At 36.6% G+C, this 19,681-nt stretch overlaps 1 protein-coding gene across 1 annotated transcript; it reads left to right on the top strand.

Moving 5' to 3' along the window:
* Window positions 1-246: 246 nt before the first annotated feature.
* On the top strand, window positions 247-15,640 carry LOC108278549 (prolyl 4-hydroxylase subunit alpha-2). Its single transcript, XM_017492000.3, has 13 exons — window positions 247-327; window positions 622-773; window positions 2,257-2,376; window positions 2,481-2,720; window positions 2,988-3,160; window positions 6,752-6,928; window positions 7,306-7,376; window positions 7,561-7,660; window positions 13,717-13,767; window positions 14,851-14,904; window positions 14,994-15,062; window positions 15,140-15,236; window positions 15,386-15,640. Exons 3-13 carry the CDS (start codon window positions 2,265-2,267, stop codon window positions 15,454-15,456), a joined length of 1,215 nt encoding a protein of 404 aa, XP_017347489.2. The 5' UTR covers window positions 247-327; window positions 622-773; window positions 2,257-2,264; the 3' UTR covers window positions 15,457-15,640.
* Window positions 15,641-19,681: the final 4,041 nt, after the last annotated feature.

The raw sequence follows: 19,681 nt of genomic DNA on the forward strand, positions 1-19,681 counted from the left end.
AGAAGAATATACATTAGTCATATAAAATCTTAGAGCAATGTTTTCAGGGACTGTTATTCAAAAAAAATTAAATAAGAAGTTATATAAGACTAGTGTCTAATACACTATTTAGAATTGTCCCATAAGTCATTATAAATTGTCAGTCTTTCTTCATTTATGAATTGAATTGATGAATTGAAGAGGTGAACTGAAAAATCTTTCGTTAATGTAAATTTTGACCAAATCTACAGACCATATGACCCAGCTCATTGACATAAAGAAAGATGTTTCTCAGTATCTTCAATTCTACATTTCATCGCTGGAAAATCAAACGGATCTATTGAAAAGGTAGAAAATCTAAGAACACATCTACATCTAAGTATCTATTAAGAAAATAAAATGACTTGTAATTTATGTAATACCATTTCAGGGCTTTTTCTACATTTTTATAATTAAGTACGAGCTTCAATAGACAAGAACAAAAATATATGCAACAATTCTTGTCAGTTTACTTAAGAATAAGAATATCTTGTCACCTTACTGTTGGGTTGGTGGAGATGGTCTGTTTAAAGGAAAGTACCTACTGTCACAAAGTGCTTTGGATAGTGTTTAACAAATCACCTTGCCATTTATTACTGACAGGGCCCTTCAAGGTCTTGATAGTATCTCTGACGATACATCTAAAGACCCAGAAAAGTTCATCAGCAATCCTCTCACCGCTTACAAATTTGTAAGACAGCTAAGAAATGTGGGCACAACCATTCAGAAAATCACAAAGACGAATATCTCCAAGGGTAAGGCTTCAAAAAAATACAAATAGCTTCTTAACTAGACTACTAATAACTTACTATCGTGTAAATGAGCTTTAGTAATTGTGACAGGCTTATCTCTGTTAAGATATGTTACGATTATTCCTAAAGCCTAAGGGACTTTACTGTGAATGGAAAGTTCAAGAATAAAAATCCCTTTGGTTCCAATAAACTGGCAAAATAGTATTTATTATAATACAACCCCAATTCTGAAAAATATGGGACAGTATGGAAAATGCAGAAAAAAGTAATTTGAAATTCAATTACCCTGTATTATATTGAAAACATACATTCATTTCAAATCTGATGACTGTAACACACTCCAAAAACATAATCCTACTGTTGGGACAGTCAACAGTTTACCACTGTGTAACATCACTTTTTCATTTAATAACACTTATTAAGCATTTAGGCACTGAAGACATCAGTTGATTATGTTTAGCAAGGGGAATTTTCCCCCATTCATCCATTATGCATTTCTTTAGCTGCGCAACTGTATGGGACCTTCATTGCCTTATTTTGCACTTCATAATGCGCCACACATTCTCAATTGGAGACAGGTCATGACTGCAGCAGGCCATGCTAGCACCCGCTCTGTCTGCTTATGCAACAATGCGCTTGAAAGCCGGGCAGAATGTGGTTTGGTGTTGTCCTGCTCTGGATGGCAGCATATATTGCTCCAAAATGTGTACATCTTTCTGCATTAATGCTGCCCTCCCAGATGTACAAGTTACCCATACCATGGGCACTGACATACCCCCACACCATGACAGACACTGGCTTTTGGTCCTGAGTTTGGATGGTCCTTTTCCTCTTTTCCCCGGAGAACACGGTGGCTGTTTTGTTCCAAAACTATTTGAAAAGACTTGTCGGACCACACAACACAATTCCACTGTTCTACTGTCAATCTCAGATGAGACAGAGCCCAGAGAAGTCCGCAATGTTTCTGGACAGTGTTGATGTATATATATATATATATACATATATATATATATATATATATATATATATATATATATATATATATATATATATATATATATATATATATATATATATATAAAATATAAGTTTATATTATATAAATAATAAAATATACGAATATTAAATTAATAATAAAAACTTATTTGTGGTTTCTGTTACTCGCTGCCTTTAGGAATATTTTTTTTCTTAGATTAATGGCAAAAGTACTTTTTAGTATAATTCCAAAATATTCTTCTGTGCATTGAAAAAGAAATTATTCTAATGAGATTCTAATGGACAGTTGTTGCAACTTAAGTGCTAAAAATTAGGCTACTATTTTTTCAGTACCATAATAGGGAAACATCACCCACATGGATGACTATTTAGGTCTATGAAAGCTATTTAGGTTTGGTGCTTTATCATATCGACATGCCATTTTATGGTCCAGAATTCCAATTATCATTGTTACACAATATGTTTATTTTTTATCATTTCATATGTACAGATTTAGACATGCTATTGTCAAAAACTCAGCTCCTTCCCAATGAAAATAATTTGGATGGCATAGCAGTCGCCATCATTAGACTGCAGGAACTTTATAGGCTAGATCCAAAGGACATGACTGGTGAGTTTCATAATTATTTGTTACTTAATGGAACTTACTTGCTACTTTACATTATTTGTTCTTTTACTCATGTTTACCACTTCATTATTCTGTGTTATTTTAAGGGTTAGAATCTCACTCTGCCCTGAGCCCAGACGGGTGTTTCCACATTGCAGTGATTGCTCACCAGAATCAGCAGTTCCAGTGTGCCATTCTCTGGATTCAGGAGACTATGAGGAAGCTCCATGAGGGAGCAGAAGCTGTGGTGACCAAAGAGAACGTTCTGACTCTTCTTACCTCTATTCAGTTTGACGTGTGCAACCTACACTTTGCTCTTGGAGTAACACAGCTACTAATGCACAATGGTAACTCTTGTGATGTTTTTGTAATACATATGTGTCTTTAGAAAGAATTTAGAAAGATCTCACTTTTTGAAATTGGAAAAAACATGACTGTAAAAAACACTCCTTTACATACTCACAAGTAGTTAGACCTTGTTTCTTAACACTAACATGCTTTTTTAAATACATTTTTAAACAAAATGTTACATGTGACATATTTTACATTTTAAATAAAATGTTTCTAAGTCATAATTTCTTCTTAAAGTAAATAAGGTATCTCATCCTCCACAGATAATTTAAATTTGAAGACTATACTCCAGCCTGCATATACCAACAGCCTGATAGAGAATATTAAAAACTTGGATGGAATGCAACACTTCATTACTCCCTTTGACACGTCTGCTCTTCATCGTCCAATGCAAAATGGATATGAGGCCTTGTGTAGAGGGCAGGGGATCAAAATGGTAAATAGACTAAGTGGCATAAAATTAGGCTTGTGCAATAATATGATTTTATAGAGATAGCAAAACCACTGGTGCAGTACATTTTTCAAAAGAAAGAATGCACTGATGAGCAGTGTTGGGTAAGTTACTCAAAAAAAGTAGTCAGATTTTTTATTACATTATTGATTACTGCATGTAAAAAGTGATCATATTACTAATTACTTTCCTTTCAAGTTACTTTCAAAACCTACCAAACTTACAAAAATACACTACAAAGTGAAAGCATACATCAATGTATGACATGTTCAGAAAAATGTTCTCAGTTCACTGAAGACTAAACTTACAACACCACTGTCTTCTTTTATGATGTTCAGTTACGTGGTGACAAACCACTCCAATGGAGAATTATTCGGGGCTAAACCAAAAATCTTTGGGGCTACAGCCCTGAATGTCCAGGCCAGGTTATGTCCCTGGCAGCTGTGCAAAACATGATTTATTTTAAAAATGCATTTTACTTCATTTTGTTTTCTTAACAATAAATTTGTAATGCAGGTAACGTAATTTTATTGACATCAGTAACTGTAATCAAATTACATAAATTTAAAATGTAATACTGTCACAAATCGGAGTTGAGCCAGAAGCAGGTGCAGATAAAGACATTTATTTAACCAAACGTACTATGAAACGAATACACTAAGAAAACTTGACCAAACACACTGTGGCAAGAAACAAACACCGAGCCATAAACACCGTGAGTCGAACATGGAACACAGGGGTCTAAGACAAAGAAAGACAAGCACATAGTGCAGACCAGGACTATATATACACGTGAGTGCCCATTAACCAAAACGTGAATCAGGTGCAGGTGGTCATGTGACAACTAGAGCAGTGCAGTGGCTGATGGGAAGTGGAGTCCAGAGTTTCTTGATACGTGACAAATGCGTTACTGCATTATCAGAAAAAGTCATTAGAATACAGCAACATGTTACTTTGTGACATGTAATACCCAAATCTGCTGAGTTGCAAATGATGTCAAATCTTGTTCAAATCATGTGAATATATAAAGCATTGCTGAGATACGGCCTCACTTCCTTTTACCAACTTCAAATTTGTTTGCAGATTATGGAAGAAATATAACAGTTTGTATTGGAGAAACAAAAGTCGGAGACACTTTTTTTTATGGAATAATCTTACAATGCCATGATCCAAAGTTTGAGATAATCGGGAAAAAATTGTAAGAAAAGAAGCCAAAAACATTTTTAAATTGAATTGACCAACATGACCACCTCCCTGTTTGGCAGATCACAAAATTCATTACATGTCAAACTTTTGACACCTAATAAGAAATCAGGAGAAATCATGATTGCAGGTTAAGTGGTTCAAAAGTTATTAGCAGTTTTACTAATTTGTGAATCATCAGACAAAACATTTTGGAGACCTTTAGGACAAGGTCATTTATTCATCTACAAAGTTTAGTCAAAATCCATCCCACTCTTCCTGAGATATAGCCTCAGTCCCTGTTAGGTGACTTCACCATCACATTTGTTTGCATGTTATGGATGAACCTTCCATCATATCAAAAATCTAAGGAACAGATTGGTCTCCTGATGCTCTCTTCCCAATATCATGGTTATTCAAAATAATTTGCAGGAGAAGAAGCAGAAAAAAACTCAAAATGGCTTCATGTTTGAGATATCACAAATTCCCAAAGTCAGCAGCACCCAGTATATTCAAGAAAATCAATAGATGTTGAGTGGTTCATAAGTTATTAACAATTTTACTAATATGCAAATTATAGCATCACCTAGTGGTACATATAGACAAAATTTCTTGGAGTCCCAAATTTGTTTGCACATTATGTATGAACTGTACTGTATATAACAATAGCAGAGAAACAACTTTTTATGCTGCCTGCCAAATTTGGTCATGATTGGACAAAATTTGTAGGAGAAACATAACAACTGTTTCTGAAAAAATAAAAAATGGCCAACTTCCTGTTTGAGAAACCACAAATTCATTACACCCACAACATCAGCACCTTTAAGGGACTAAGAATCTTGATTTAAGGCTGAGTGTTTCAAAAGTTATGAGCAATTTTACAAATTTGTTAATTACAGTATAACACCGCCTAGAGATGAATTTAGAGAAATCTTTCTGGGGACCCTTAACATGAGGTCTGTCTCCTACCTGTGTGCCAATTAACAATTTGTAGAAGTTGAAGCTAAAAAAAAAAAAAAAATTAAAAGGCTGACTTCCTGTTTGAGAAATCACAAATTCATTACACTCACAACATTGGCACATTCAAAGCACTTTCAATAGAGCAAAATAAGAATCTTGATTTAATGTTGAGTGTCCCAAAAATTATGAGCAATTTATCTTAATTATAGCACAATCTAGAAGTGAATTTAGACAAACCTTCTTAGAAACTTAGGGTAAACAGTAATTTGAAGAAAGAAAAAAAAACAATTATTTGATTTTTGGGAAAATCAGACGAGCGGTATAGGAGTAGTTTGAAAAAGTAGGTTTTCAAGAAAATTTTAAATGGTGGGAAAATGTTCATGATAGAAGATGACATCATAGGGTGTATTTGACTCTACATGAGCTACGAATCAGAAAACATAATTTTCTAGCCTTTACAGTTCAAAGGTTATCAGTATAAAAATGAATAAAAAAAATTGTGCTATTGGTGGTGCTACAAGGATTGAGATAGCAGCTCCAAATTTGCTATGGTAACATTTCAGACTGTCCCACCTATCTGTGTAAAATGTTATAATGTTCTTAAGGTCTATGGGCTGCCATAGACTCAACAGTGGAAGAAGAACAAGAAGAAGAAGAACAAAGTAAAGTAAAAAATAAAGAAAAAAAAAGGTGCCTACGCACCTGTTGTGCTTAGCCCGTAATAATGATGAAGGACATGCAATCACTCTAGGGTACCTATGCACCTTCAGTGCTTGGCCCCTTAAAAAGACCAAGAAATTCTGGAACAATATTCTATGGACAGACGAGACAAAGATCAACTTTTATCAGAATGGTGGGAAGAGAATAGCATGGATAAGGGATGGAATTACTTGTGATCATAACATTACCTCATCTTATGGCATACACATGCATAGCTGCCAGTGGAGTTGGCTCATTTATTGTTGACAAAATCATAAGGATGAATTATGAAATGTATAGGGCTATGATCTGTTTAGCTTCAGCCACATGCTTCAAAACACATTGGATAGTGCTGCACAATGCAGATGGACAATGATTTGAAACATAATTCGAAAAGCAACCCAAAACTTTTTAGGGCAAAGAAGTGAAATATTCTGCAATGGCCAAGTCAATCACCAAACCTGAATCTAATTGAGCATGGAATTCACATGCTGAAGGCAAGACTGAAGACAAAACCCCCAAAGAACAAGTAGGAACTGAATGCATATATAAAAAACTTCATAAAGTTCAAGTTAAAAAGATAAACATTTGCATTATTTAATTTAATGTCAACTCCTATATAGTGTGGTAGACAGCTAAAATAAAATGTTCAAATATTTATGGACCTGACTGTATTTATGCTTCGATAATATTTTTTTTCCAGATACAATATTATTTTCTTATTTTCACTTGTAGAACCCTAAGAGACAGAAGAAATTGGTTTGTAGGTACATGACAGGTGAAGGGAGCCCTCAGCTGATATATGCCCCTGCTAAAGAAGAGGAGGAATGGGATGAGCCCCTCATCCTCAGATACCATGACATAATTTCCTTAAGTGAGATAGAGGTCATCAAAAGACTTTCTAGGCCAAAGGTGAATCTGACACTTTTTCCTTACCTTAACATTTTTTTTCCTTTTTGCCTTCAATTTCAAAATCTTTTTCATTTTATTCTTCGTATGTACATTATGTAACAGTAGTGCAGAGATTTTTTGTGATTGAAAAAAGAAAAAGAAAAAGAAAAAAAAACAGCCATTGACGATCATTCATAGATATTGTTGCAGTTGTTGACAAAAGCTGATTTGGGGTATGATGGTAATGACTGCTGTAGTTTAAAGATTGATATTTGATGTGCTTTTTGTGTACCTGTAAAAAAATAAATAAATAAATAAAAAGGTGAAAGGATTCTACAAATTACAGTACTTTATTTAATATAAACAAATAATTCATGCCCTTTTCTTTTCATCCATAGCTTGCCAGAGCTAAAGTTTCAGACCCGGTTACTGGGAAGTTCGTTTACACCACAGTGCGAGTTTCAAAGAGGTATGACCTGTGAAAAATAACCAGTTTCCATTTAGTAAATCTGGCATTTGTTATGATGACCTACCTCTCCTAATTAAGCTATGTTTCCCTGGTTGTATATAGCATCTAATACGATGCATCTAATAACCACTCACACCCTTGAAAGTTAAGACGGTAGCTAAGCCGGAATCTTTATCTCTTTCAGTGCATGGTTGTCTAATGATGAGAGTCCTGTAGTTGCCCGTGTCAATCAGAGACTAGCTGACATCACTGGTTTGGACATGAATACTGCTGAAGAACTTCAGGTAAAGCTATTGAAGATTTGATCTTTTTTTTTTTTTTTTGCTGCTGCTGCTGGTGCAGTGTCTCTAAACTGAAAGCACTTATGTGTGGAAACTGGTATATTTTATTTCTTTAACCCTCTATAGGTTTAGAAAATCACAAGTAAAAGTTTTTTACGTAACTTTACTTTAATGTTTATCAATATAAACATTAAACCAATACATTTCTACTATACTGTCACATATATATCATTTAAATGTTATATATTTAATAAATCATATGTTATAACATTTACACTCACTGGCCACTGAACACTATACTAACACTGGGTAGTGCCCCCTTTACTCTTAGAACAGCTTCAATTCTTCATGGCAACATTCCTTTGAGATTCTGGTCCATGTTGGTATGATTACATCACATAATTGGTACAGATTTGTCAGCTGTACATTTATGCTGCAAATCTCTCTTTCTACCAAATCCCAAATATGTTCAATTGGATTCAGATCTGGTGACTGTGGGGGTTATTAATGGTCCCTTAACTCATTGTCATGTTCATGGAACTAGTTTGAGATGACTTGTGCTTTGTGACATGGTGCTCATGCTGGAAGTAGCCATTATAGTATAGTAATATAATGTGGTCATGAAGGAACACGCATGGTCAGGAACAATACTCAGATAGACTATGGCATTCAAACAATTCATTTTATTAAGGAGCATATTACCTATTAAGGAGCCAAGAACATATTCCCCACACCATTACACCATCACTACCACCAACCTAAACTGTTGACACAAGGCAGGTTGGATTCATGCTGTTCACACCCTGCACCCTTCAATACAGTCCTGACCCATTTTCATTTATGGCATCTTTCTCTCTCATTTTTAAAAACCTTTAATAGATCTTTTTGATGTTTCTTCTTTTCACTGTGGTTATTGCTTTGTTATTGTAAGAAGCCAAACATTTCAGAACTAAGCCTTCACAAACCAAGTCATTGATTATTATTGCACTCAGCTAAAATTGAGTTGTTAATAACTCAGACTTATTTGCAAGATTGTAATTTTACTTTCAAACTAGAAGGTTAAAGTAAATGGATGATGTTGGCTTGACAGAGCCTCCTAAACATGCTAAAGATTTAAACAATATTACAGTGTTTTATTTCATTGCTTTTTAAATATTAAACCAGTTGAGTGTTAAGCATGTAACAACCTAAAGTGTTATAATGATTAAATGTTAAAATCTTAAAGATTGTGTTTAAAGGTTAAAACCTTTAAAAAAAAAAAAAAAAAAGTGGAAATACGTTTACAGATTTAAACATTGAATAGTTTGCTAACCAGTGATAACCCTGTTGGTTGCTAGAGCATTGCTAGGTGGTTGCTAGGGTGATGCTAATTGGTTGCTATGATATCTCAGTTGGTTGCTAGGGTGTTGCTGGGTGCTTGAAAATGCTAACACAGTTGGTTGCTAGGTTGTTGGTATGCGGTTGCTATGCTAACCCAGTTGGTTGTTAGATGGTTGCAATGCTACCAAAGTTGGTTGTGAGGGTGTTGCTAGGTGCTTGGTATAATATTCCAGTTGGTTGCTAGGGTGTTGCTAGATGGTTGCTATGCTGTTCCAGGCGGTCGATATATAGCTGTTGCCTTAGCTAGAGTCTTTCTCGAAGGTTTTAGTATGATCCCAGGTGGTTACTAGGTTGTAGCAAACTAGTTGCTAAGCAAACTAATCTGACTACCAGGGTATCATTTGGTTGCTATTACAGGACAGGTGTTACTAGTTTTAATTGCCTTCAGCATATCTGAAAGAAGGATATCTGAAAGAAAGGCTCAAATCGTGTGAAAGCAGGAGCAACTAAGTATTTTTAGTGTATTCCTATGAGACACACACACACACACACACACACACACACACACACACACACACACACACACACACACTCACACGCTTTGGAGCATTGCTATTTGGCAACTGTACTTGCAATCTTTCCTAGAAGCACATAAGGTGGGGGAAATAAGTATTGAACTCGTTAATATTGTTTTCAGTAAATATATTTCAAATTAGAATATTCACATGAAATTCTCACCAGACATCAGTATTAACTCAAGAAATCCAGAAATATAAAGAATTCACAACATTAAAGTCCATAAATACAGTTATGTGTAATAAAGTGGAATTTCACAGGAAAAAAGTGTTGAACACACTAAGAAAAAGCAGTTGTCCAAGGCAATGTAAGGCAAAGAACCAGCTGAAATCCATAAGTAATTATACCCCCTGTGCAAATTAATATCAGCTGGGTTAGTAAATTGATGGGCTATAAAAAGGCTTTTTATTACCAGTCACACAAAAAACATCTCATGATGGGTAAAAGCAAGAGTTCTCCCAAGACCATCGCAACCTTATTGTTGCAAAATATATTGATGGAATCGGATACAGACGTATTTCAAAACTTCTGAATCCTCCAGTAAGCACCATTGGGGCCATTATCCGCAAGTGGAAGCAAAATCACTCCATCATCAAACGGCCACGCACAGGAGCTCCTCGCAAGATTTCTGACCAGAGAGTCAGAAGAATAGTCAGAAGAGTAGCCCAAGAGCCAAGGACCACTTGGTAAGAGCTCCAGAAACACCTGGAGGCAGCAGGTGCCATCGTCACAGAGAAAACGATAGGCAGTGCACTCCACTGCTCACGCTCACCCCGCAAGACTCCATTACTAAAGAAAACTTTGCTACAACTCATTTGGACAAGCCTATGAAATACTTGGAGAGTGTAGTCTGGTCAGACAAGATCAAAATTTTACTTTTTGGCTGTCATACTACACGTCATGTTTTTTCATTCCAACAGAAGCCACACCTAAGTCTACTGACAGCCAAGGTCAACTGATTAAACAGATGGAATCAGGTGTGGCTCTTGCTTGATTGGCATGAAAACCTGCACCCACACCACCCTTTGTGGATGTCATGGTAAATTCCAAAGAGGCGTAGAACTATATTAGCCCCAACATGTCACATTTCTCAAGCATTCTTACCTGTATCTCATCGCACCTTTATTAGCACCACTATATATACTGTAATTCTAGTGTTTTTATTGTCTGGTTGTCAAGCATTTGTTGCAATGGTTTTGTGTTGTTGTGTGTGTGAGAGCGCCACAATTTTGCCCATAGTATGTATGTTCTTTACTTTGTTACCACAGTTCATGTTATTGTTCTTGTTTTCAAGTCTTTTACTGTTTTGTTAGCACTTTACTTAATAAAATAATCTGCACTTGCATCTGCCTTTGCCTCCCAAATGTGACAAAGCTTGACTGATGACATGGATGCAGCGGCTTTTTTCACCATCCAAAAAGCCATCCTGGAGAAAAATTGTCTGATGTGGAAATTACAGGGGAAGGGAAGTTGGGTCAGAGCCACTCAGAAATGGCTCGATGCCAGGTGCCCCCTCAGGAAATTCTTTGAGGAGGGGGCTCCCAACCTAGGTAAACTCATCTCCCACCCTCCTTGTTCGACTTTGGTTGCCCTGCTTTCTTACTCAGCTGAGGTCATTACTCCGCTGCCTGGTTCCACTGAGGACATCCCCTACCCCTCTGCTCTGCAGAAGATACCATTACAGCTCATGGCCTCACCACTCTGTCTCTATGCTCTGCCTCCAATGTCACTACACCACCGGGCTCCACTGTCAGTCGCTCTGACTTCCTACTCTACTGAGGACGTCGCTCTGCCTCCTTGCTCTGCTGAAGACATCACTCCTCCCCCTGCTACACTGTGTATATGGCTACCCCCTCTTGTATCATGGAGAACATTGCTCCCCTATGAAGGTAAAATGATGCCTAAAAGATTTGCATGCACGGGGTAAGATTTGTAAAAGTGTACATAAGATTGCAACCGTAAATTACATTTGCATGCAACTGAAACTTTGTAAAAGTGTAAATCAAGTTTCAAGTGTAAAAAAAAAAAAAGATTTGCAGCATTTTTTTCTGTCTTTCATAAGTGTAATTCATGTGTTGTGAAACTGCAGCTTCATGGTAATGCGAAATAAATATGATCTCTATTCTTTTGACTTCCATTTTTCCACGCTCACACTTTTGGCATGTTTTTTTTTTTTTTTTTTGCTGAAATATGGCCAACAGCATTGCAAGCCTATAAACAGCGATTTGCAAGCAAAAACAATGATGTCAAGAACTGCAAAATGGATTGACCACGTAGAACCAATCTGTATGTGTAAAAAATAAACTGTTGCAAATGTCTAAATGACTTGTGTATGTAAGGAAAATATTTTCCTGAAATAACCACATATGTACTGTTCCGTCTTTCTTTTAGTTGCACTTAGTTTTGACATGATTCTCTCACTCATTAGAGTTTTGCCAGCATGAGGGTGAAGGCGGGCCTATCTTGTAGCCAATCAAATGAGTTTCTCATTGACTCTCAATTTACATTTACATTTATATTTATTCATTTAGCAGATGCTTTTATCCAAAGCAACTTACAAATGAGAAAATACAAGCAAAGCGATATATCAAGCAGAGAACAATATAAGTAGTGCTACCAAACAAGATCTGTTAATTGAGTTCCAGAAGACGCAAAGTGCGCAGAGTAGAGGTGTAAGTGCCAGAGTAATTTTTTTTTTTATGGGTTTTTTTTTTTTTAAGTATTCACGGAAGAGATGGGTCTTTAGCTGTTTTTTGAAGATGGTGACAGATTCTGTGGTCCGGATTGAGGTTGGAAGTTCAGTCCACCACTGAGGAACAGTTAGTGTGAAAGTTCTTGAAAGGGACCTTGAGCCGTGCTGAGTAGGTACTAGTAAGCACCAGTCATTGATCGATTGTAGATTGCGTGAGGGAACGTAAGCCTTCAGGAGAGAGTTGAGGTAGGGGGCGCTGTTCCAGACAAGGTCTTGTAGGTGTGCATCAAGGCCTTGAATTTGAAGCGGGCGGCTACAGGAAACCAGTGGAGGGAGATGAAGAGGGGCATGACATGGGTTCACTTGGGCTGGTTGAAGACGAGGCGTGGTGCTGCATTCTGTATCATCTGAAGGGGCCTGGACTAGTATCCATGTAGGCTGTTCGGTGAGGTAGGGTCTGATTTTCTTGATGTTGTACAGGATAAACCTACAGGACTGTGCAGTTGTTGACATGTGGTCCGTAAAGGTCAGGCTGTCATCGAGAATCACCCCAAGGTTCCTGGCCATCCTGGTTGGCTTGAGTGTGGTTGAGCCAAGCTGTACAGTAAGGTTGTGGTTGATTGAGGGACAGGTTGGGATGACGAGAAGCTCAGATTTTGCCAGGTTGAGCTTAAGGTGGTGTTCCCTCATCCAGACCGAGATGTCCGACAGGTAAGCAGAGATACATGCAGAGATGGATGGCTGGAAGGACAAATAGAGCTGGGTGTCATCAGCGTACCAATGATATGAGAAGCCATGAGACTCAATCACCTGCCCTGGAGATGTAGTGTAGATAGAAAAGAGCAGTGGACCCAGAACTGACCCCTGTGGAACGCCAGTTGTGAGTTGCTGAGTTTCAGAAATACCTCCCCTGCAAGATACCTTGAAGGATCTATCTGAGAGATAGGATTCCACCTAGCGCAGAACTGTTCTGGTGATGCCCAGGCTGGAGAGATTATCTGATTGGTTCAAAAAACATACCAGGCACCAGAAGACATCGTTATCTTCATTTGGCTCAGCATCATTCTCGCTGCTGGAATGGTATACACATAATACACATAATTTAAATATATATATATATATATATATATATATATATTAATTACATTTTTCATTAATTAAATTTTTCATACTATCCCAAATTTTCAGAATTGGAGCTGTATATAATTATCTAATTATATATACATGAGACACAATAACACAAAACCAGTTCACATTTCATTAGTGATGTCAGGTACTGATGTCAGGCAAGGAGGCCCGGGGTGCAGTCTTCATTCCAATTCATCCAAAAGGTGTTCAGTGGGGTTGAGGTCAGGTCAAGTTCCAATCCAACCAATGATTACTCAGTGAATGCTTAATGTTCACACAAAGATAAGTTAATTTCTCTCTCTCTCTCTCTCTCTCTCTCTCTCTCTCTCTCTCTCTCTACCAGGTTGCAAATTATGGAATTGGAGGACACTACGAACCACACTATGACTCAATGGTGGGACTCTTTCTGACAACCTTACAAATGCATATAAGTGAACTGTGAAATGTCATATATGTATATCTTTAGTGAACATTTTTATATATGTACACTCAGCAGAAAAAGAAGCGTCCTCTCATATTCAACTGCTTTTACACACATGCATTTGACAAACATAAATGGAATAATGAGTCCCTGAACAAAGGGGGGGGTCCTCCTGCTGCTTTAAGTACTACAGTGCATCTCATCCTCATGGACTGCACCAGATTTATCAGTTCTTGCTGTGAGTTAGCCCACTGTTCCACCAAGGCATTTGCAAGTTCTCAACTGTGCTACAGGGAGATAGGAAGGACAGCTGATTGTCCTTCCTATCTCCTTGTAGCACTGTCTTAGGTGTCATACATTTCAGACATTGCAGTTTATTGCTCTGGCCACATCTGCAGTACTCATGCCTCCCTGCAGCAGGCCTATGGAATGTTCACGCAGGTGAGCAGGAACCCCAGGCATGTTTCTTCTGGTGTGTTTCAGAGTCAGTAGAAAGGTCGCTTTAGTGTCCTAAGTTATATTAACTGTGACCGTAATTGCCTACCAACTGTTAGTGTCTTAAGGACTGTTCCACAGGTGCATGTGGAATAATTGTTTATGGTTCATTGAACAAGCATGAAAAACATTGTTTAAACCCTTTCCAATAAAGATCTGTAAAGCTTATTTGGATTTTACTAAATTATCTTTAAAATACAGTCTCCTGAAAAAGGGATGTTTCTTTTTTTGCTGAGTATACATCCATCCATCTACTATACCGCTTATCCTTCAGGGTCACAGGGAACCTGGAGCCTATACCAGGGAGCATTGGGCACAAGGCGGGATACACCCTGGACAGGGTGGCAATCCATCACAGGGCACAATCACATACACATTCACACACCCATTCATACACTATGGACACTTTGGACATGCCAATCATCCTACCATGCATGTCTTTGGACTGGGGGAGGAAACCGGGGAACACGGATGAAACCCCCACATGACACTCCAGGTGTTCAAAAACTTTTGACTGGCAGTGTACATATAAGAACTTTTCTAATTTTGTCGACTGTACAGGTGGCAAATGGCCTTCCATTTACTGAGAAAAGGATTGCAACTGTCCTGCTCTATGTAAGGCCTGACACTCAGTGTATTCTATGTTACATTCATACTGTTCCACATTATCTCAGTATCATTAAAAATGAACTGTTCTGTCTCAGATGAGTGATGTTGAAGTTGGTGGGGCCACTGTGTTTCCTGATATTGGTGCTGCACTTCCACCAAAAAGAGTTAGTGAACCTAGTAATCATTTCTACATTTGAATATGATCATGACGCACATGGCACTCACTTCACTGATTCTACAGGGTTCGGCAGTGATTTGGTTCAACCTACTGAAGAGTGGAGAAGTGGATACCAGAACTTTGCATGCTGCATGCCCAGTTTTTGTAGGCAGTAAGTGGGGTAAGTTTCCAGTAAGCACCTCTGCATAAAATGCTTGGCGTATTTGGTTATTTTTATTAATTTACTCAATTTTACTGAAAATTGGAAATAAAATCAGTGCTCAGTGATATCAAGCAACTTCATAATATTTCTTTTAATCTTTGATTTAGTTGCCAATAAGTGGATCTGCTGTCGGGGACAAGAGTTCAGGAGAAGGTGCACTCTGTCCAAGTCTGACTGAGACTGAAAACTGAAACTTGATGTGTCTGATTTCTCAAGATACTTTATCCCCCATCATAGGGCTTATGAAAGAACTCTACCTAAAGCAAGCTGAAAAGCTTTTCAGAACTAAGATATTTGGCATAGACCAAAGGGGCTGATTAGATTTGTACCAATTTTTTGTAATGTGTATTTGCACAATAAAACATAGATTTGATACGCAAGGTAAATATATATTAGTTTACTATTTAATATGACATGTAACATGTAATAATTGTCATGGTAAAATTTGAGAAACTTTATTAATTGAATATTATAACATTATAATGTTGAATATTTTATATTAGTACTCAACATTGACATTTCAAGAGTAATAATTTTTTAATTATTTAATTTTCCATTCATATAAAGCAGTGAATGATTAATCTTAATCAAAGGCAGCATTTCAGTGTGCCCTTACTAAAACATTGCCATTTGAGAACTTACAAAACACATTTCCACAAAAACATTGGGACAATGGGAATGAATTTACATAATTCCTGATGGATTTGTTGAAAAAAAAAGTGAATTATCACAGGCAATGGAAAGATTTTTTCTAAAGAATTAAAAATGCCAGAATTATGTCAATGCATAGAACACATACACTATATGTATACGGTGGCTTAGTGGTTAGCACATTCGCCTCACACCGACATGGTCGTGGGTTTGATTCCCGTGGGTCTGTGTGTACGGAGTTTGCATGTTCTCCCCATGAAACCCCCGTGCGGGGGTTTCCTCCGGGTACTCCGGTTTCCTCCCCAAAGACATGCATGGTAGGCTGATTGTTGTGTCCGTAGTGTGTGTGTGATTGTGTGCCCTGCGATGGACTGGCACCCTGTCCAGGGTGTACCCCACCTCGTGCCCGATGCTCCCTGTTATAGGCTCCAGGCTCCCCCGTGACCCTGAAAAGGAGTAAGCGGTTGAGGATGGATGGATGTGATGGTCAGGTGTCCACATACTTTTGGCCATATAGTGAACATACATACTGCACACAAGCACATCTCTATTTAATTAATCTATTCATGACCTTCAAAGGATATTGTGTGTCTTGTCTCTAAATATTCTCTGCTTATCATACCTTTAATTACAATTGAGTGGACACATTATTCAGGAGAGAAATTCAGAACCAAGCCTTGCAATTTCTATCTCAATGCTACTGAAACATACCATCAAAATAGTTAATTCAAATCATTCCAATTTTATTTGTATAGCGCTTTTAACAATGGACATTGTCTCAAAGCAACTTTACACAAACATATAAACACAGGATAGAGATTTTAAGTGTGTGAATTTATCCCTATTGAGCGAGCCAGTGGCGACGGTGCTGAGGAAAAACTCCCTAAGATGTAAAGAGGAAGAAACCTTGAGAGGAACCAGACTCAGAAGGGAACCCGTCCTCATCTGGGTAAAATATATTATAGTTATATGGAACAACAGGAGGGCAAGGCTTCGTTTGTCTTTGTTGTATTTACCATTTGACAGAGGGGGTTTAAAATGTCCAAACTTATTGTGGTGTTACTGGGCTGCACAGCTGAGGTCTGTTATGTTCTACTTTTCAACAAGTGAGCCTCTACATCGGACAGAAATGGAATCTCATAATCTAACCCTAACTCTTCCCTCATACATATACTCAGACACAGCAAAAAGACTAAGGAAACAAACTAAAAACCCAATTGTAAAACACGTTAAAAATATGGTACGACGTACAAAAATATTTAAAGGACCTACATTCATTATCGCAATATAGTCCAATATGGGTTAATCGTTTTTTTTGTTCCAGGAAGAGCAGATGCTACGTTCAAATTGTGGGATTCTAAGGGACTTAAAATAATCCAAGATCTTTATCTGATAGATTCTGATATTATGATGTCTTTTGAGGAGTTGAGGCTTAAGTTCAGCCTTAATAGGAAACATTTTTTCAAATACCTCCAGCTTAGAAGCTTTATTAAAGCAAATCAAGTTAATGCCATTACTAGACCCACACATTCATCTTTGGAAAAAATTATTATAAAGGATCATTTGAGAAAGAGTATCATATCTGAATTTTATGGGTTGCTGACTTATTGTTCGTCCGAGGATTTATGGTGTAGGTTGAATGCTTGGAAGGAAGACTTGCAGTTTGAAGTTTCAGATGAGGATTGGAAAGTAGCTTGTACTAAGGCTCATACTATGTCTATAAATACACGCCTTAAACTTATACAGTATGAATGGTTAATGCGGACATTTGTAGCACCGGTGGAATTAAATAGAGATAATAAAAACATACCAGACATATGTACAAAATGTATGGAAGCTAGATGAACTTTGTTTCATTGTATTTGGCAATGTAGAAGGACAAAATTATTCTGGAAAGAGGTAAGAGTCATAATGCAAAACATCATTTCAAAACCAATTTTACTGGACCCTAAGCTTTTTCTGTTGGGCTTATACCCAGAGAAACATAATTATAGTAGAAATCAGCGAGCATTTATAGACCTCGGCTTGCTTCATGCCAAAAAATGCGTCGCATTGTTGTGGACAAAGACTCACAGACCAAGTACTACTCAATGGATAAGACAAATGTTGTCGAGCCTTCCATTAGAAATGATAACTTACATATTAAAAGCTAAACAGCAAATATTTGGAAATATATGGAGCCCTTTCACTGATTGTATTAAAGATTTGCATTTAACAGATGAGGGAGTGGATGACTAATATTTGTGGACAGTGCGGGTTCCGACTTTGTAAACTTGATATATCCATCAACATATTTTTGTTTCATTTTGTATTCATTACGATTATAAAAGTCAATTGTGAATAGATTATCATTTGACAAAACAGGAGGAGCATTCTTGTTCTGAGTGTTGTTTGTTTTTTTCTTTCTTTTTGGTTTTTTGTTGGTTTGTTTGTTTGTTTGATTTATACTATATATATATATATATATATATATATATATATATATATATATATATATATATATATATATATATATATACACACATTTTATTTTCCAGAGTAACTGCAGAGTTTTTATGGATGTATAGAATTTGAATGAATGTATATGAATTTAAAATGCTGTATTTCAAAGTGTTATGAAGTGAAAAATAAAAATATTGTGGAAAAAATATATAAATATTATGGTTTTAAATAGAAAATTTTGTTAAATTTTGTTGTCATGTCCATTATAAGTCAACCCAATATAAGGTAGAGATAACAGATTTATATTTATAAGTTAATGTCCAGATGGTACATGATGAAGTTTAAGCCATCTTGATTTACATGGAGGATTGGATCAGACAATAATGGAGCTTCTTATATAATTATTATTAAAATGTTAAAGTATTAAAAGTTAAGGATCATGAATATCTACAACTGAAGATTTGGTTGATGTTAGTATGCCACTGGGTATAGCCTTAATTAATTTATTTATTTATTTATTTTTAAAAAAATTCTTTATCATTTACAAGTGTATAATTGCCTATTCTTGTCAATAAGATGGTTTACAATTAATATGTTATGCTGAAACCAATTCTCCAAGTACAATGACTTGTAAGTGATATTACCATTGTTCCAGATAAAACATCTATTGGGAGAGAAATTGTGCTTGTACAAATGTGACCAGTATAGTAATGCTTGTTTGTGATAACTAGCCAGGCCAAGCCATAGGCTACTTGACATTTAATACTATGGATTTTTATAATATTGGGGTGGGACACTTCAGATTCTACAGAACATTTGATTGACATGATACAGAAAATCTGATGAGAAGCTGAAGTGCAGAATGATGTCATCAAAACTGTTGATCCATATTGGTCGTAGAGAGTGACTATAAATTTTGAATGCATATATCTTCTAAATGCAAATTTTGTCATTGTTTTGGAGTACACTAGCTTATAGATAACCTTAAAGCTTTTAGTATGTTAGCTTAAAGGCTAACATACTAAAAGCCACAAAACTTCAATTTTGATTTCATGGGGACTTTTATGAAAAGTAATGACAGCAATGGAGAGCAAAGACAAGGGAACGGTGAAGGAGACATAGAAACAATCAAGCAGAGAAAAGTGATATGTCATATGTACATTTTATCCCCATAATTCTCATTCCTCATTTCATTTTGATTCATAGATCTCACTCCAGCCAGGAAGCCAAAGTTGGCAACCCTGCAAATGTGAGCAATTTTAGGTAATGCTTCTTGTTAAGTTACAATAAATTGTGAAATCAGTGTTTAG

The sequence above is a fragment of the Ictalurus punctatus genome, chromosome 18, assembly GCF_001660625.3.
Source record: "Ictalurus punctatus breed USDA103 chromosome 18, Coco_2.0, whole genome shotgun sequence".
NCBI classification, from domain to species: Eukaryota; Metazoa; Chordata; class Actinopteri; order Siluriformes; family Ictaluridae; genus Ictalurus; species Ictalurus punctatus.